We start from the raw sequence: 20,283 nt of genomic DNA, 5'->3' as shown, positions 1-20,283 counted from the left end.
ACTGATACTCAGCTTGGGTTCCGCCAGAACCACTCGGCTCCAGACCTCATCACAGCCGTGGTCCAAACTTGGACATAAGACCTGAATTCCAGAGGAGATGTGAGAGTGACAGCCCTCAACGTCAAGGCACCATTGGACCGAGTGTGGCACCAGGGAGCCCGAGTAAAACTGAGGTCAGTGGAGGTCTAAGGGAAAACCCTCCCATGGCTGGAATCATACCTGACACAAAGGAAGACGGTCGAGGTTGTTGGAGGCCAATCTTCGCAGCCCTAGGACATCAATGCAGGAGTTCCTCAGGGCAGCATCCGCAGCCCCACAATCTTCAGCTGCTTCATCAATGACCTTCCCTCCATCATAAAGTCAGGAGTGGGACTGGTTTCAGAGTGTTCAGCTCCTTTCACAACTCCTCCAATAATGAAGCAGCCCATACCAGTCTACAGCAGGATCTGGATAACATCCAGGTACTTGGACTGGCAAATAGCAGGTAACACCTGTACCACATAACGACCATCTCGAACAAGAGAAATCACAACCATCTCTCCTTGACCTTCAATGGCACCACCATCACCAAGTCCCCCAACACTAATATCTTTGGGGTTACCATTGACCGGAAGCTGAATTGGACCAGGCATATCAACATGATGGCTACAAGACCAGGGTAAATGCCAGGTACTCTGTGATAAGTGGCTCACTTCCTAACCTCTCAAAGCCTCTTCACCATCTACAAGACTCAAGTGAGGAGCGTGAGGGAATACTCACCACTCGCTTTGACGAGTGTAGCCACAAGAACACTCAGTTCGATGCCTCTGCCACTGGACTCAATATCCTCCGCTATTGGCACACTGTGGCTACAGTAGGTACAATCTACAGGATGCAGCAACTCACCAAAATTACTTCAACAGCAACTCCCTCCCCTGTGACCTCTGCCACCGAGAAGGACAAGAGCAGCAATGTCAAGGGGGCACCATCGCCTGCAAGTTCCTCTCCGTGTCACACCCCATTGCTGTTCTTCATTGCTCCTGGATCAATATCCTGGATTCCCCTCCCGAACACCATCATGGGAGCACCAGCACTGCAATGACAAGCAGCGGTCGAGGGAGAAGGCTCGCCATCAGCTTCTCAGGGCAACTAGAGATGGGCAATAAATGCCAGCTGTGCCAGTGTCACCCATATCCCGAGAACAAATGAAACTAGAAACCCTACCTTTACTGAATCTTACCAAGAGGGATGAATGCCTTTGAAGGCCCACTGGCTTTAGACATTCCAATGGCATTGACGGCAATGACCCGAACTTCGTAGGGAATGCCTTCAATCATGTTCTTGGGTTCAAAAGTCAGTTCTTTGCAGAGGTCAAAGTTGAGTCTCATCCATCGGGAGCTTTGTTTCTTCTTTCTCTCAATGATGTAACCTAAATATAATGGAGAAGGTCACCTGAGTGCACCATGGTGAACACCAACAACTCAATCAACTCATAGCACAGCCCCGCCCCCAGCTCGCACAGCCCCGCCCCCCGCTCGCACAGCCCCGCCCCCAGCTCACACAGCCCCGCCCCCAGCTCACACAGCCACGCCCCCAGCTCACACAGCCCCGCCCCCAGCTCACACAGCCCCGCCCCCAGCTCACACAACCCCGTCCCCCCGCTCACACAACCCCGCCCCCAGCTCACACAGCCCCCCCCGCTCACACAGCCCCGCCCCCGCTCGCACAACCCCGCCCCCGCTCGCACAACCCCGCCCCCGCTCGCACAGCCCCGCCCCCGCTCACACAGCCCCGCCCCCGCTCGCACAGCCCCGCCCCCCCGCTGACACAACCCCGGCCCCCCGCTGACACAACCCTGGCCCCCCGCTCGCACAGCCCTGCACCCCGCTCGTACAGCCCCGCCCCCGCTCGTGCAGCCCCGCCCCCCGCTCGTACAGCCCCGCCCCCCCGCTCATACAGCCCCGCCCCCCCGCTCGTACAGCCCCGCCCCCCCCGCTCGTACAGCCTCGCCCCCCTGCTCGTACAGCCTCGCCCCCCTGCTCGTACAGCCCCGCCCCCCCCGCTGACACAGCCCCGCCCCCCCCCCCGCTGACACAGCCCCGCCCCCCGCTCGCACAGCCCCGCCCTCCCCGCTCGCACAGCCCCGCCCCATGCAAAAGTGCAGCTCATGTAAATTTCCTGAATTTACGTCAGAAATGAACGGGCTGTAAATTTATGCCTAAAATTTTAGGCGCAACAGGGTCCAAAGTCATATTTCTGGTCTTTTACGCACCTAAAACAGATCATCTGATCATTTATCTTATTGCTGTTTGTGGGATCTTGCTGTGCGCAAATTGGCAGCCGCGTTTCCTACATTACAACAGTGACTACACTTCAAAAAATACTTCATTGGCTGTAAAGCGCTTTGGGACGTCCTGAGGTCGTGAAAGGTGCTATATAAATGCAAGTTTGTTCTTTCTTCACAGATACTGTCCAACCTGCTGTGTATTTCCGTTTTATTTCTAACGTCGGGTGATGTCTCGCCTGTTACAATCAGGCACTCAGGTTACCTAAAATTGGGGAGCTTCCATCATAGTTGGGAGGGTTCCACGTCATCGTGCACCAGTCACCTCCCACTTCAGGAACCAACGGGGCTGCAGGTGCGTCAGGAATATCTATTGGGAAAGGCATAAAGAAACAACGTTAGTGAAAACAAACTGCATCCTTTCTACATTCTGCACGAGCGGTTCTGTTGTCTGCACAGAATGTGCTCGATTTATCCTCGGGACCCTCGGGCAGGTCTCACACACAAGGCACGACTAACTTTTTTTTCTCTCTGAGTATTTTATAAAATAGTCCGCTCGAGACTATATAAAGTTATTCTAAAATGCACAGAAGATGTCACGTAACGTAACTGCATGAACCGGTAAATCGCACTCACCTGGAATCATAGAATCATGAAACGTTCAGCACAGGAGGAGGCCATTCAGCCCATCGTGCCTGCGCCGGTGCTAGCTCTTCAACTGTAGCTGCCTAATCTAATCCCAATCCCTTGCCCTTTCCCATATCCTTTAATATTCCTCCTTTTTCAAATACTTATCCGATTCCCTTTTAACCAATGTTCCAGGCCCTGCTTCAACATTCCCTTGTGGTAAAAGATTCCACTTTCTAATGACCCTCTGAGTGAAAGCATTTTTTCTGACTTCCTCCGCGTGATAATCTTCAGTCTCAGGACCCTCTTGTTTTGAATTCATCAACTGCCCAATCTTGCACAATTTAATCTCTCAAACCCTTTCATCGTTTTGGAAGCCTCTGTCCCAGTGGGAAAAGAAGCCCCAGAGTTCCGAGCTGTACTCCATAACTAGAACCTCTTATTCTCCGTATCATTCTGGTGAATCTTTGTCATTTCCTTTCTGTGGGTCTAGTTGTTAAGTGCCTAGAAATGGTGCAAGTGGAAGGTTATTCCGCCAGGAGAGGTTGGAAAAGGGGCTGGAATTCAAATCTTCTGGGTTTCCGTCTCCTTTAAAGTGCCCAAATGCAAATGGCAATCAATCCCCGAAGGATCAGGGATTCATTCTCGGGATTCGGGCACCGCTGGCAAGGCCGGCATTGATTGCCCATCACCTCGTTGCCCTTGAGAAGGTGGTGGTGTCACCATTGCCACAGGGACCAGGCATCGTGGGAATAAAGATCCAGTTCTCTGGTTCTCTCTCCCAGAGAGGCAAGGTTCATTTCCAAGTTGGTCTTGTGGGCTCGATGCTCTGGTTGTGCCCCTAATATTAAGATGACCTAATTCCCAGGATTTGAGACAGGGTCATTGCTAGGACAAAACAACAGATGGAAGTCCCACCCCCTCCCACACTTACGGGGCAACCGGAATTTTGGAAGGGAGAATGAAGAGAGGCAAAATAAACTGAATGGTTCAATTTTAAAGGGGGTGCAGGATCAGAGAGACCTGGGGGTGCACGTACACAAATCTCTGAAGGTGGCAGGACAAGTTGAGAAGGCTGTTAAAAAAGCACATGGGATCCTTGGCTTTATAAATAGGGGCATAGAGTACAAAAGCAAGGAAGTTACGCTAAACCTTTATAAAACACTGGTTAGGTCTCAGCTGGAGTATTGTGTTCAATTCTGGGCACCGCACACTGTAGGAACGATGTTAAGGCCTTAGAGAGGGTGCAGAGGAGATTTACTAGAATGGTACCAGGGATGAGAGACTTTAGTTGTGTGGAGAAACTGGAGAAGCTGGGATTGTTCTCCTTAGAGCAGAGAAGGTTAAAGGGAGATTTGATAGAGGTGATAGAGTAAATAAGGAGAAACTGTTTCCAGTGGTAGGAGATTTAAGAGAATTGGCAAAAGAACCAGGGGGAAATGAGGAGAATTTTTTTTAGGCAGTGAGTTGTTGTGATCTGGAATGTTCTGCCTGAAGCAGATTCAATAGTAACTTTCAAAAGGGAATTGGATAAATGCTTGAAAAGGAAAAAGTTGCAGGGCTATGAGGAAAGAGCAGGGGGAACGGGACTAATTGGATAGCTCTTTCAAAGAACCAGCACAGGCATGATGGGCTGAATGGCCTCCTTCCGTGCTGTGTGATTCTATGATTCTAATTTCTAGACTTTGCTTTCTCAGAAGCGATGGTAAAGTTAGTAGAGGACCCCAACCCTCAATAAAACAAAGTATTTTGCCCGTCGCCCTGAATCTGTCCTATTGAGGCTTGACTGCACAATTTAAGGATGTTCATTAAATGTAGTTACTGACTGGACAGCAATGATCTTTTGAAACAGTCCAAAAACACAGCGACCAATCGACATTGTCTCTTTGTTACGATCACTTACCGACTACCTTTATTTTCAACTGAGCAGTGTCTTCCCCAGCTTCGTTCTGTACTACGATCTTGTATGCGCCAGAGTCGTCTCTCTCGGCCGTTTCAATGGTCAATGAGGTGTGATCGGGGAATGATTCTGCCCTCACTCTACTCGCTGTCTCCAAAATAGCCTACAGATAACAAGAGGAACAACAACACTGAGCACAAACTAAAACCTCGCCACATAGCACAACCTGCCTTTTTATTTGTCCTGGGGATGTGGACGACGCTGGTAAGACCACGTTAATTGCCTGGTCTTCAGTCTTCCAAATGTTGCCCCCTTCCCCACCCAAAACTGAAACGAGCGTGCTTCTCCACTGATTGGCAATCTAGAGCCTGCCGCCTGGAAGTGATGGAGGTTTTGAACCTTTCGAACATTTAATTGAGAGAGAGAGAAAATAAGAGTCCCTCGGATGCCCCGAGGTTTGATTTCTCAGACATGGCCGGCCCAATCACGCACACCCACGACTAGAAAGAGCACTTTGAAAATCACTTGACATCAGGATTACTTCTGTAGGTAAGGAAGGGACTTACTTTTTCACCTTTCATCCAGATAACTCTTGGCATGGGCGCTCCCGTGACGGGAATGTCCAATCGCAGTTTGTTTCCAGCCACAATCACTATTTCGGGCGTCTTAGAAAGACTGTCGAGGTGGAGTTTGGGAGGATCTAGTGAACCAAATTTTAAAAGACAAAATTATACACAGAAACCCTACCCCCCCCCCCAAGAAATACTGGCTTAGAAATGTGGGTCAGGATCATTTTGTGTTGCTTTTTCACTTACTTGCGTAATCCCTCATCACTAGGTTTCGCCAACTCTGATTGGACGTATTCTGGGAGGTTTCGTCACATGACCTACTGCCTCCAACCTCCCCCCACACACTCCTGCTATTGGTCGCCTGACACGTCCAATCGGAAAGCAAACAGACTCGTTGCTACCCGATTGATTGACAGTCAAGAATGATCCAAACAACTTATTTTTTCCCCCTCTCTCCAATATTTTTATATCTAATAAACAGAAGTCTTTTTAACGCCCCCAATGATTTCTCTCCCCGGGTGTTGATTGTAGCAGTGTCCTGGAGATTAATCTTTACTTCCTGGAGATTCCAGGACAATGCTGGAGGGTTGGCGATTCCTAACTCATCGCATGGGACACGGAGGAGATTCTGCTCCTGATGCAGGATGGCGAATCTGAGAATCAGTGGCATGGGTCAGTGCGTCCGATTCATCTGATTTCAAATCTGAAGCACTGAAAAATCAGCAGCACCCTGAACTGGGAGCTCTGATTAACGCCCAGTTCGAGCGGGAGACTGCACTGGGAGGAGGAGTTTCTGTAAAGTTTACTCTTCCATCAGGATCAGATTTATTACAGATGTGGGACACAGGGTCGATTTGGGCTTCTTGGAAATCTCATTGGAAACTCTGGCGAGTGTAAACTTGTAAAATTTTATCGTAAAAAGCAAACTTCTGAAATGTGCGTACAAAAGATTAAAGCAACAGCACAGGTCTCGATGTATTAATTACTTTAAAACAGAACCTTCAATCACTGGGACTGCAGACACTCCCGGCCATTAGCTGAACAGGGAGTCCTCTACTGAGGGGATGGTATGTATTGTACTTGCTTACTGTGTAACTGAACACTAGAGGGCCCCCTGTTAGGAGTAAGCATATTGTAGACAAGATTAATGCAGTAGATGTAATTTATTTAGATTTGGTAAGGTACCGCATGGTAGACTCGTGACTAAGGTCAGAGCATGTGGAGTCAGGAGACAGGCAATAGAATGGATAGCAAGCTGGCTACAAAACAGAAAACAGAGAGTAGGGGTTAAGGGTAGCTACACAGACTGCCAAAAGGTGGGAAGTGGTGTTCCACAGCGATTGGTGCTGGGACCACTGTCGTTCACAATTTACATTAACGATTTGGATTTGGGAATTGGAAGAACAATTTCAAAATTTGCGGACAACACCAAATTGGGGGGTGTAGTTAATACAAAGGAGGAATGCGTCAAAATGCAGGACGGCATTAATAGACTTGCAGAATGGGCGGGTAATTGGCAAATGAACTTCAATATAGATAAGTGTGAAGTGGTGCATTTTGGTAGGAAGAATAAGGGGGCCACATACTGCTTGGATAATAAGAGTCTGAATGGGATAGAGGAGCAAAGGGATCTAGGGGTACAAATACACAAATCACTAAAAGTAGAGACGCAGGATAATAAGACCGTTAAAATAGGCAAACCAAGCACTGGGGTTCATTTCTAGAGGGATAGAATTGAAAAGCAGAGAAGTTATGTTAAACTTGTATACAACCTTGGTTAGACCGCACTTGGATACTGTGAACACTTCTGGTCTCCATATTATAGAAAGGATATAGATGCATGGGAGAGGGTGCAAAAAAGATTCACAAGGATGATAACAAAACTGAGAGGATATACTTATCAGGAAAGACTGAACAGGCTTGAGCTCTTTTCTCTAGAAAAGAGAAGGCTGACCTGATAGAGGTCTTTAAGAAAATGAAAGGATTTGATAAGATAGATGTAGAAATGTTTCCACTTGTGGGGAGTTCAAAACTAGAGGTCATAAATATAAAATAGTCACTAATAAATCCAATAGGGAATTCAGGAGAAACTTCTTTACCCACAGAGTGGTGAGAATGTGGAACTCACAACCACAAGGAGTAGTTGAGGCAAATAGTATAGATGCATTTAAGGGGAAGCTAGATAAACACATGAGAGAGAAAGGAATAGAAGGGGGTTAGATGAAGTAGGGAGGGAGGAGGCTAATGTGGAGCATTAAGCATGGCATGGACCAGTTGGGCTGAATGACCTGTTTCTGTGCTTTAGTTTCTATGTAACTCGATGATTTACACTGAAGGATCTCCTCTTATACTGAATGTTACACCTGGGCAGAATACTCTAAAGAGCTCTGAAATAAAATCAGCCATTACACACCAAGTTGAGCGTTTATTCGGACATAACAGAGGACCGATAAGAGGGGACCGACAGAGGCATTGGAGAGGATGCAAAAAAGTTTTGTGGAGCCAGGAGGAGAATTCCTGCTCCTTCCAACTCCACAAAATACTAAACATTCTCCACGTTTCTTGGGCCTTTTTTGAACGGCCTCTGGAAGTCAATTTAATAACCCACCCCCCGCCCCGGTCAGGCTGCTCAAGACCCGGAAATGCCAGTCGGGACTTGTGCATCACAAGCCCCAACTTGGGTCAAACCAATTTAGGAGCCTGGACCTGAAATAAGCATAAGAGACTTATTTCAATATTTCAATATTGCCGCCAGAGATGCCTAAAAAAAGGCCTAAAAAATTTACCATTGGCTCGAACTCCTGTGCAGAATGGGCCTGGGCCTCTGCCCTGCAAAATTGGTTATTGTTGCGTCAGTTTTTGGCTCATAAAACAGCAACAACGATGTTAAATTTAGACCCCGATTACTGATGAGGTCGGCCATTCTGCCCATTTTTACTCATCGACCCAGGGACATGCAGTCGCCCTAAGGCAGCATCCAGTTGGGTCTTAAATGGTCCTAGAGTTTTTTGCCTCCACTGCCCTATCTGGGAGACCCTCCCATGCGTTGACTACTCTTGTGTGTGGAGGAGATCTGCCTGATATCGGTGCTAAATTTACCTTTCACTACTTTCAACCTGTGACCCTTGTCCTGAGAACACAAGAACATAAGAAATAGGAGCAGGAGTAGGCCATATGGCCCCCGAACCTGCTCTGGCATTCAATAAGATCATGGCTGATCTTCTACCTCAATTCCACTTTCCCACCCTATCCCCATATCCGTTGATTCCCTTAGTGTCCAAACTTCCATCAATCTCAGTCTTGAATATACTCAATGGCTCATCATCCACAGCCCTCTGGGGTAGAGAATTCCAAAGATTCACAACCCTCTGAGTGAAGAAATTTTTCCTCATCTTGGTCCTAAATGGCTGACCCCTTATCTTGAGACTATGATTCCTAGTTCTAGACTCTCCAGCAAGAGGAAACAGCCTCTCAGCATCTACCCTGTCAAGCCCTCTCAGAATCTTATATGTTTCAATGAGATCACCTCTCATTCTTCTAAACTCCAGAGAGTATTGGCCCATTCTACTCAATCTCTCCTCATAGGCCAACCCTCTCATCCCAGGAATCAATGTAGTGAACCTTCATTGCACCCCCTCTAAGGCAAGTATATCCTTCCTTAGGTAAGGAGACCAAAACTGTACTCAGTTGTACTGTGGTCTCACCAGAGCCCTATAAAATTGCAGCAAGACCTCCTTACTCTTATACTCCAAACCCCATGCAATAAAGGCTAACATACCATTTGCCTTGCTAATTGTTTGGTGTACCTGCATGTTAACTTTCTGTGATTCATGTACAAGGACACCCAAATCCCTCTGACTACCAACATTTCTTAGTCTCTCACCTTTTAAAAAATATTCTGCTTTTCTATTCTTCCTACCAATAATTTCACACTTCCACCACATACTCCATCTGCCACCTTCTCACCCACTCACTGAACCTGTCTATATCCCTTTGCAGATTCTTTGCCTCCTCCTCACAGCTTACTTTCCCACCACCTTTGTATCATTGGCAAACTTGGATACATTACACTCGGTCCCTTCATCCAAGTCATTAATATAGATTGTAAACAGCTGAGGCCCAAGCACTGATCCTTGCGATGCCCCACCAGTTACAGCCTGCCAACCTGAAAATGAACAATTTATTCTGACTCTCTGTTTTCTGTCCTTTAACCAATCCTCTATCCATGCTAATATATTACCCCCAATCCCATGAGCCCTAATCTTGTGTAACAACCTCTTGTGTGGCACCTTATCTAATGCCTTTTGAAAATCCAAATGTACTACATCCAGTACAGTATGCTGGTAATTACTAGCAGTATCTACGCTGCTAGTTACACCCTCAAAAAACTCTAATAGATTTGTCAAACATGATTTCCCTTTCATAAAACCATGTTGACTCTGCCTAATCATATTATGATTTTCTAAGTGCCCTGTTACTACGTGCTTAATAATAAATTCTACCATTTTCCCTACTACTGATGTCTGGCTTGTAGTTCCCTGTTTTCTCTCTCCCTCCTTTCTTAAATAGCGGGGTTACATTTGCTACCTTCCAATCCACTGGGACCGTTCTAGAATCTAGCAAATTTGGGAAGATCGTAACCAATGCATTCACTGTCTCTGCAGCCACCTCTTTTAGAACCCTAGGATGTAGGCCATCAGGTCCAGGGGATTTGTCAGCTTTTAGTCCGATTCTTTTCTCCAGTAATTTTTCTTTGCTAATCTTAATTGGTTTAAGTTCCTCACTCTCATTGGACCCTTGGTTCCCCACTATTTCCGGTATGTCCTAAAAGTCATGTACCCTGGAGTATTAGTTCCCAACCTTGGTCACCCTGCAACCATGTCTCAGCAATGGCTACTATATCAAACCCATTTATCTCTATTTGTGCCATTAATTCACCTATCTTGTTACGAGCGCTTCGTGCATTCAGATATTGCGCTTTTCATTTTAACATTTTACTATTTGTCCCTGATGTGACCTTAGTCACTAATGCCCGATTACCTTTGTTAAACTCTCTGTCCCTTCCTGACACACTCTGCTTGTTTTTACCCAAATCACTACTCTGCTCTTCAGCCTTGACTTTTCTCTTTAGACTTATAAATTTACCCTTACCTGAACCATCCCCACCTCTTATTAATTTAAAGCCCTAGCTACAGCCCCAGTTATTCGATTCATAGGAACATAGGAACATTGGCCATTCAGCCCCTCGTGCCTGCTCCGCCATTTGATAAGATCATGGCTGATCTGTGATCTAACTCCATATACCTGCCTTTGGCCCATATCCCTTAATACCTTTGGTTGCCAAAAAGCTATCTATCTCAGATTTAAATTTAGCAATTGAGCTAGTATCAATTGCCGTTTGCAGAAGAGAGTTCCAAACTTCTACCACCCTTTGTGTGTAGAAATGTTTTCTAATCTCGCTCCTGAAAGGTCTGGCTCTAATTTTTAGACTGTGCCCCCTACTCCTAGAATCCCCAACCAGTGGAAATAGTTTCTTTCTATCCACCCTATCTGTTCCCCTTAATATCTTATAAACTTCGATCAGATCACCCCTTAACCTTCAAAACTCCAGAGAATACAACCCCAATTTGTGTAATCTCTCCTCGTAACTTAACCCTTGAAGTCCGGGTATCATTCTAGTAAACCTACGCTGCACTCCCTCCAAGGCAAATATGTCCTTCCGAAGGTACGGTGCCCAGAACTGCTCACAGTACTCCAGGTGTGGTCTAACCAGGGTTTTGTATAGCTGCAGCATAACTTCTGCCCCCTTGTACTCTAGTCCTCTAGATATAAATGCCAACATTCCATTTGCCTTCTTGATTATTTTCTGCACCTGTTCATGACACTTCAATGATCTATGTACCTGAACCCCTAAGTCCCTTTGGACATCCACTGTTCGCCAGGACACTGGTCCCAGCCCGGTTTAAGTGGAGCCCGTCCCAACGTAACAGCTCCCTCTTTCCCCAATATTGATGCCAGTGCCCCATGAATCGAACCCCCTGTCTCCCACACCACTCTTTGAGCCATGCATTTAACTCTCTGATCTGTTTGACCCTGTGCCAATTTGCGTGTGGCTCAGGTAGTAATCCAGAGATTATTACCTTTGAGGTTCCGCTTATTAATTTGGACCCAAGCTCCTCAAACTCCCTCAGCAAAACCTCATTCCTAGTTCTACCTGGATCGTTGGTTCCTACATGGAACACAACAACTGGATCCTCCCCCTCATACTCCAAGTTCTTTTCCAGCTGTGAGGAGATGTCCTTAACCCTGGCACTGGGCAGACAACACAGCCTTCGGGACTCCTGGTCACGGCTGCAGAGAACAGTATCTGCCCCCCTGACCATACTAACCCCTCCCACTACCACATTCCTTTTTTATTCACCCCACTTGAATGGCCTCCTGTACCACGGCACCGTGGTCAGTTTGCCCATCCTCCCTGCAGCCTTTGTTCTCATCCACACAGGTAGCAAGTACCTCGTACCTGTTGAACAAGGTTAAAGGCTGAGTCTCCTCCATCACTACATCCTGGGTCCCCATACCTGCCTGACTCAGTCACATCCTCCTGTCTCTGACCATTGACCAAATCTAAACCACTACTTAACCTAAGGGGTGTGATTGCCTCCTGGATCAAAGTGTCCAGATAACTTTCCCCCTCCCTGATGCATTGTAATGTCTGCAGCTCGGACTCCAGCTCAACAACTCTGAGCCGATTTAATCTTCTCATGAAACCGGACAGGGCAGAGGCAGTAGTAACGACTCTCACAATTTAATGTACGGTAATATTCCAGATGTGCCTGTTCTATTTCCTTACCTACCTTAAATCCCTCTATCAGATCACCTCTCAGACGCTTCCTTTCGAAGCTGAAAATGCCCAAATTTCTCCAGTTTGTTCTCATAACTTTCACCACTGGCACTGTGGACTGGCCAGTGACACATCATTCAGCAGAGACACAACTGTTTGACTGTAGATCCTCGAGAGTGGAGTAGGATAACTACAGCCTCTACCCTGTCTGGTTTCTTGAGAAGATCAGGAATTATTAACGTTCAGTAAAGACTTGAAGGTGGTTACAGAATTGGCTGATCAATAGGAAGCAGTGGGTATTAGTTAGAGGAGTGATGCTGACCTGGGGAGATGTAGAGAGTGGAGTGTCCCAGGGATCATGCTGGGGAGATGGACTGAGTGGAGTGTCCCAGGGATCGGTGCTGGGGGAGATGGACTGAGTGGAGTGTCCCAGGGATTAGTGCTAGGGAGGTGGACTGAGTGGAGTGTCCCAGGGATCGGTGCTGGGGAGATGGACTGAGTGGAGTGTCCCAGGGATTGGTGCTGCGGAGATGGACAGAGTGGAGTGTCCCAGGGATCATGCTGGGGAGGTGGACAGAGTGGAGTGTCCCAGCGATTAGTGCTGGGGGAGATGGACTGAATGGAGTGTCCCAGGGATTAGTGCTGGGGAGGTGGACTGAGTGGAGTGTCCCAGCGATTAGTGCTGGGGGAGGTGGACTGAGTGGAGTGTCCCAGGGATCGGTGCTGGGGAGATGGACTGAGTGGAGTGTCCCAGGGATTAGTGCTAGGGAGGTGGACTGAGTGGAGTGTCCCAGGGATCGGTGCTGGGGAGGTGGACTGAGTGGAGTGTCCCAGGGATCGGTGCTGGGGAGATGGACTGAGTGGAGTGTCCCAGGGATTAGTGCTGGGGGGATGGACAGAGTGGAGTGTCCCAGGGATCATGCTGGGGAGATGGACAGAGTGGAGTGTCCCATCGATCATGCTGGGGAGGTGGACTGAGTGGAGTGTCCCAGGGATTAGTGCTGGGGGGATGGACAGAGTGGAGTGTCCCAGGGATCATGCTGGGGAGATGGACAGAGTGGAGTGTCCCAGGGATTAGTGCTGCGGAGATGGACAGAGTGGAGTGTCCCATCGATCATGCTGGGGAGGTGGACTGAGTGGAGTGTCCCAGGGATTAGTGCTGGGGAGATGGACTGAGTGGAGTGTCCCAGGGATTAGTGCTGGGGAGATGGACAGAGTGGAGTGTCCCAGGGATCGGTGTTGGGGGAGATGGACAGAGTGGAGTGTCCCAGGGATTAGTGCTGGGGAGGTGGACTGAGTGGAGTGTCCCAGGGATCGGTGCTGGGGAGATGGACTGAGTGGAGTGTCCCAGGGATTAGTGCTGGGGAGGTGGACTGAGTGGAGTGTCCCAGGGATTAGTGCTGGGGAGATGGACTGAGTGGAGTGTCCCAGGGATCGGTGCTGGGGAGATGGACTGAGTGGAGTGTCCCAGGGATTAGTGCTGGGGAGGTGGACTGAGTGGAGTGTCCCAGGGATCGGTGCTGGGGAGGTGGACTGAGTGGAGTGTCCCAGGGATTAGTGTTGGGGAGATGGACAGAGTGGAGTGTCCCAGGGATTAGTGCTGGGGAGGTGGGCTGAGTGGAGTGTCCCAGGGATCGGTGCTGGGGAGGTGGACAGAGTGGGGTGTCCCAGAGATCATGCTGGGGAGGTGGACAGAGTATAATTAGCAATATAGCGTTCCTATATTACTAATTAGATCTACTTCATGGTGGAGGAAACCTGATGAAGATCTACATTGCACTCAACACACTAAAGATTTCACCTTGATGCTCAGTATCTTTCACATTACGGAGGGTCATGCAACCTTATAGAAGGTTGAGAGGTGACCTGATAGAAGACTTTAAGATTATGAAAGGGTTCGATATGTTAGATGTGGAGAAGATGTTTCCAGTTATGGGGAGACCAGGACTAGAGGCCATAAATATAAGATAGTTACTAGTAAATCAAATGGGGAATTCAGGAGAAACTTCTTTACCCAGAGAACGGTTAGAATGTGGAACTCACTACCACAAGGAGTAGTTGAGGCGAATAGCATGGATACATTTTAGGGGAAGCTAGATAAACACATGAGGGAGGAATAGAAGGATATGCTGATAGGGTGAGATGAAGTAGGGAGGGAGGAGGTTTGTGTGGAGCATAAACGCCGGCATAGACCTGTTGGGCCGAATGGCCTGTTTCCATGCTGTACATTCTATGTAATTTTACACCTTTGTGTGCTAGGAGTGCATGCTGGGAATTCTGCCACATGACCCTCCCGACCTACGTGGGAGGCGTTTGATAAGGTTCCGCACAAGAGACTATTGGCAATAATGAGAGCGCACAGAATTAGAGGTAAACTTGTGACATGGGTTGGTACTTGGTTGGGAATTAGGAGACAGAGAGTAGACGTAAAGGGAATGTACACTGATTGGAGGGATCCGTACAGGGGGCCGCAGCTTTTCACCACATTTACTAATGTCTTGGATGAAGGAATAGAGAGTTGTATATCCAAGTTTGCAGATGACACTAAGTTAGGAGGCACAGTAAATTGTGAGGATGGGAGGAGGAAGTTACAAAGGGACATAGACAGATTAGTGAGTGGGAAAAACAATGGCAAATGGAGTTCCTGGTGAAGAAACACTTTTGAAGCAGAAGAAAATACAGGGCTATGAGAAGAGAGCAGGACAGTAGGATTAGTTTTGGATTGCTCTAGCACAGACAGGATGGGCCCAATGGCCTCCTTCTGTGGTTCCACAGATGCGTGTGCTCTCCATGGTTTCACTTACCAATCATGCGAAGCCTAGCTGCCATGTTCACTGAATAGCCTTCTGGGACAAAAGTGTAGTTGGCATCATCGTCCAAAGTCATGTTTTCCACCACCAGCTTGTGTACTCTTCAATCCCAAAACACAGCTCGTTAGAATTCTGCCACGTTCTTGCGCAAAGTAACAAATTAAGAAATTTTAAAACAGCAGCCGATCCTATCTTCAAGTTACAAGATTTCCCAAACAAAGTATTTTCAAAATTATAGCCTCCCACTTACGTCAGAAAGTGCAGACATTCGATGAGTAAGAATCGGTCTGGTCACACTATAGGGTGGAATTGCCTGACCTTTGCCCCTGGAAATGCCTGGTTCACTAGAAGAAAGGATCACAAAAAGGGGGCGGAGACCCAGATTGTTAAGTGTCCTCCCCCTTTTACATAGACCTGGAATTTCCAGGGATTCCCGGGGTGGGGAGGGAGGGTGGGCAGAGTTCGGTTTGAGCCTCCAGTAGGAGCAGCGATGCTCTGCCCAAGCGGAGGGCCAGTGCCAGGGGTGCCCCCGGGTATCGAACGGCCCAGGGTTGAACATTGTACGATCCTGTAGCTGCTGGTCTGGAACGGTATATCTCAGGTGGGATAGCCGAGGAAAGTCCACATCATAGAGTCTAAATTAACACCACAGGAACTTCTCCTGCAGGAGCATCTAACAGATTTATATACATCTTCAAGAATGTCCCAAAGTGTTCGAAGTGCAATGACTGTTGGCAAACGCGGCAGCCAGTTTGTGCACAGCAAGATCCCACAAGCAGCAAATGAGAAGAATGAGTGGTTACTTTGCGTTTGTTGGTGTTGGTTGAGGGAGGACGCTGGGAAAACTCCCCGTTCTTCTTCAAATACTGTCCTTGGGATTGTTTACATCCACCGGAACAGGCAAATGGGCCTCGATTTAATGTATCATCTAAAAGATGACAGCTCCAACAATGAAGAACTCCCTTAGTGCTGTACTGAAGTGTCAGCCTTAGATTTTAAAAAAAAATCATTCTCGGGATGTGGGCGTCGCTGGCAAGGCCGGCATTTATTGCCCATCCCTGGTTCCCCTTGAGAAGGTGGTGGTGGGCCTTCTTCTTGAACCGCTGGTAGCAGGTTTGATACAACTGTGTGTCTTGCTAGGCCCCTTCAGAGGGAATTTAAGAGTCAACCAGGTTGGTGTGGGGACTAGAGTCACACATAGGCCCAGACCGGGTAAGGACGGCAGGTTTCCTCCCCATGAAGAATGAACAAGTTGGATTTTTATGATAACCCGACAGCTTCACGGCCACTTTTACTGACACCAGCTTTTATTTCCAGATTTTCAAAAAACTGAATTCAAATTCTCAAGCCGCCCATGGTGGGATTTGAACTCACCACCCACTGAAATCCTGGTGTAGGGTTCGAAGCCACAACCTTCTGGCTCAGCGATGAGCATTTTACCATCTAAACTGACAGCCGGCAAGTGTTTACTGACTCAGCTACCAAACCGGAACGCACTGCCTGAAATGGCGGTGGAAGCAGATAAAATAGTAACTCTCAAAAAGGGAATTGGATAAATACTTGAAAAGGAAAAATTTGCAGGGCTATGGGGAAAGAGCAGGGGGAGTGGGACTAACTGGACAGCTCTTTCAAAGAGTCGGTGCAGGCACGATGGGCCGAATGGCCTCCTTCTGTGCTGTAAGATTCTATGAACGGAGGAGGGAGACCTGTTATTTGGTCACAAGTTGCTGTGAAGCTCACCTTCCTCTGTGAGATACCTTTACGTGGTCGGTTGGAAAAAGCACTTGACCGTTTTTGAACCACTTTCCGGCCACACTCGCTTCCGACAGTTCGCACTGGAGCACGGCCTGTTTACCGGCTCTAACCACCTGGTCAGTTAGGTTCTGTAATATCTTCAGAGGTTTCACTGGGAAGGAAGGAGACAAAGTCAAGCCAACTCGTACATCTTGTGGAGCACGAAACGCTACTCGTTTACTTTAATTGGAAAAAGGGGAACCATGGTGGCTAATTATGCTCAGACAACATGGGACCAATTTTCCCGGGGTTGATGCTCGCCCTGACGATCCCAGTTAAAATCGGGGTTTCAGGATCAACCAGGTTGGAGTGGGACTGGAGTCACATATAGGCCCAGACCGGGTAAGGACGGCAGCGATTCCTTCTCTGAAGGACTTTAGTGACCCAGTTGGGTTTTTAACGACAATCCGACAGCTTCACGGTCACTTTTACTGATAACGGCTTTTTAGTTCCAGATTTTTATTTTAGAACTGAATTCTAGCTACGCTACCTACCTTTAGAATGATGCTGCTCTTTCTAAGTTACATTGCTTTTTTTTAATGTGACAGCTACAATCACCTCACACTAAAAACCTTTGCATGGAAAGCGTACTTTCAACTTTCATCACCGCTGTAGATTGGCCTCCAGTAGCCTTCACTGAATACGTTCCCGAATCAGCCTTTGTTGCCTCTGGGATGATGAGCCAATGTTTTGTTCCTTCAGTCCTGAAACGGTACTTGGGCGAAGGGCCAAGTTCAATACCATTTTTGTACCTGAGAGGAAGGACAGATAAAATCCGGTTAAGAAATGGCAAACTCAGACGTGGCGGATTTTTTTTTAAAGACAACCAACACATCACGAACTGTGTTGATGAAATGGCTGTTTAAGATGTTTATAGAATCATAGAATGATACAGCACAGAAGGAGGCCATTCGGCCCATCATGCCTGTGCGGCTCTTTGAAAGAACCATCCAATTAGTCCCATTCCCCTGCTCGTTCCCCATAGCCCTGCAAATTTTTCCCCTTCAAGTATTTATCCAATTCCCTTTTGAAAGTTATTATTGAATCTGCTTCCACCGCCCTTTCAGGCAGCGCATTCCAGATCATCACAACTCGCTGCGTAAAAAAAAATTCTCCTCTTCTCCCCTCTGGTTCTTTGGCCAATTACGTTAAATCTGTGTCCTCTGGTTACCGACCCTTCTGCCACTGGAAACAGTTTCTCCTTATTTACTCGATCAAAACCCTTCATGATTAAGAGAAATGACAGCACAGGCGGTGGCCGTACAGCCCATTGTGCCTGTGTTAACTCTTCAATTGGAGCTAATACCATTTGGCGACACCCCCCCCCTCCCCACCTTTCCCCGTAACCTTTTATAGTGTTCCTTTCCAAATACTTAGCTAGTCTCTGCTTCAATAGCCACTTTTGCTAAATCATTCCCTGTTCTATTAATCCTCTGTGTGAAAACATTTCTTCTAACTTCCCTCTTTATTCTCCTAATGATAATTTTGGTCAACACTATCTTCTTGCCGATTTTCCAACTCCTGGAAACAATCTTTCACTATTTACTCTCTCAACCTCTTTCATCATTTCAATCCCACCTTGGCCTCAGTGAAAAAGGCCCCAATTTTTCATACCTTTCTTCACATTTATAATCTCTCATTTCTGGAATCATTCTAATCAATCTTCACTGTCTCCTTTCCATGGCTCTGGTATCCTTCCTATAATGGGTTTCCAGAACTACACACATCAGTGGCAACATTACTTCCTTGCTTCTGTAACTCGACCACAGACGTTTACTGCACAGAAGGAAGCCATTCAGCCCATTGTGACTGTGCCAGCTCTTTTCTGGAGCAAAGCAGAACTAATCTAACTGCCCTACTCTCTCCCCATTGCAAATCAAAGGGGGTAATTTTCACCTGCAGCATTTGGGTGATAAACTGACGGAACGAATCACCCAACCGTTACAGAACCAACTGATCGCCCTCTCATGGAAATGACAGATGGGGCCTCAGTTTAACGTCTCATCTGAAAGATGGCACCTCCGACAGTGCAGCACTCCCTCAGTACTGCACTGAGAGAGTCAGCCTAGATTTTGTGCTCGAGTCTCTGGGAATCCATTAGTCACTGTGACTTTCCCCAGGGATCTGTCCCTGTGATTTATGAAAGCTTGATCCATATTGAATTTGAGCTATCGTAGATTGGGGGTCTGCTATCCTTTATTTTAACTTACTCACCGTCCTGACAGACCAAAATCATTTTTCTAGTAGCAATTTAGAATACCAATGCAAATGAAAAAGAAACCTTCATGTACACATGAATTGTGTTCAAATCCCTCCATGGCCTCGCCCCTCCCTATCTCTGTAACCTCCTCCTGCCCTAAAACCCTCCGAGATCTCTGCGCTCCTCCAATTCTGGCCTCTTGCTCATCCACGATTTTCATCGCCCCACCATTGGCGGCCGTGCCTTCAGCTGCCCAGACCCCAAGCTCTGGAATTCCCTCCCTAAACCTCTCCGCCTCTCTCTCCTCCTTTAAGACGGTCCTTAAAATCTACCTCTTTGACCAAGCTTTTGGTCACCTGTCCTAATATCTCCTTGCGTGGCTCGGTGTCAAATATTGTTTGATAATCTCTCCTGTGAATGCCTTTGGACTTTTTACTACGTTAAAGGCGCTATATAAATGCAAGTTGTGTGCTGCTGCACTAATGAATTAACCTAGTGCCCTTCCTTTCTCCACTTAAAACAGCTGCCATGAATGTTTTTAAGTGAAGTCAAGGAGGTATCTTCATATTGAAATGACCTTTGCAGAACTTATGAAAAATATTTGTTAAAAAAAACCCCAGCGAATTAAACAGAATAAATCTCTTGTGACCAGGGTGATTCAGTCAATCATACTCCCAACACTTGGGGTGTTACAGCTCTGCATCACCCCCACGGTTCATTCTGTGTAACTCATCGATTCTGGCCTGTACCTGCTTTATATTTAATAAACGTTCTGTACGATATTGTTAATATTCACTTGAATCATACTCTTGTAATCCTGTTTCAAGTATTTGTAGAATTCTGTTTTCTTTTGGAACTAACAAGGCCCCGAGATCGGGATTTCATACCATTTCAGTTGGGCGTTTTCCTCCGACACTTCGCATTCCAATTCCACCCGTTCACCAACCACCTCGTTCCGATCCTCCAGCTGGCGAGTGATTAAAACAGGAGCCTCTGCAGGAAAACCACACAATGGAGGAGGGTCATTTAATATCCACCATGGCCATTCCTCCTCAAACTGACATTCCAAAGCAGAGACACAGCTTTGAATTTACACTTTCATCCTGAAATCCTCCACGGAGCAGGGACTTTGTACAGATGTCAGTTCGGAGCTGCTCCCTACTTGACCAAGTTTTTGCTTCAGATACTCTGGCTATTGCAGGTCCTCATCCAAAACAAGAACAAAGAATCAGATGATCCTGAATGATGATTCGTGACTAAGGTCCGAGCATGTGGAGTC

General features: G+C 47.3%; 1 protein-coding gene across 1 annotated transcript in view; it reads right to left on the bottom strand.

Annotated features, from left to right (window-relative positions):
- The window catches only part of mybpc1 (myosin binding protein C1), a 126,252-nt gene that overhangs the window by 36,847 nt on the left and 69,122 nt on the right, over positions 1-20,283 (bottom strand). Inside the window, exons 15-22 of the mRNA XM_067999993.1 lie at positions 19,892-19,997; positions 17,396-17,556; positions 16,751-16,916; positions 15,005-15,111; positions 5,357-5,490; positions 4,794-4,953; positions 2,529-2,633; positions 1,220-1,408 (exon numbers count right to left, since the gene is read on the bottom strand). Of these exons, the coding sequence (XP_067856094.1) occupies positions 1,220-1,408; positions 2,529-2,633; positions 4,794-4,953; positions 5,357-5,490; positions 15,005-15,111; positions 16,751-16,916; positions 17,396-17,556; positions 19,892-19,997 (1,128 nt within the window). The remainder of the gene's footprint in view (positions 1-1,219; positions 1,409-2,528; positions 2,634-4,793; positions 4,954-5,356; positions 5,491-15,004; positions 15,112-16,750; positions 16,917-17,395; positions 17,557-19,891; positions 19,998-20,283) is intronic.

This window comes from Heptranchias perlo, chromosome 18 (genome assembly GCF_035084215.1).
Source record: "Heptranchias perlo isolate sHepPer1 chromosome 18, sHepPer1.hap1, whole genome shotgun sequence".
Lineage (NCBI taxonomy): Eukaryota > Metazoa > Chordata > Chondrichthyes > Hexanchiformes > Hexanchidae > Heptranchias > Heptranchias perlo.
Note: the sequence above shows the minus strand (reverse complement) of the source record. Positions and strands in the feature narration are given on the sequence as shown.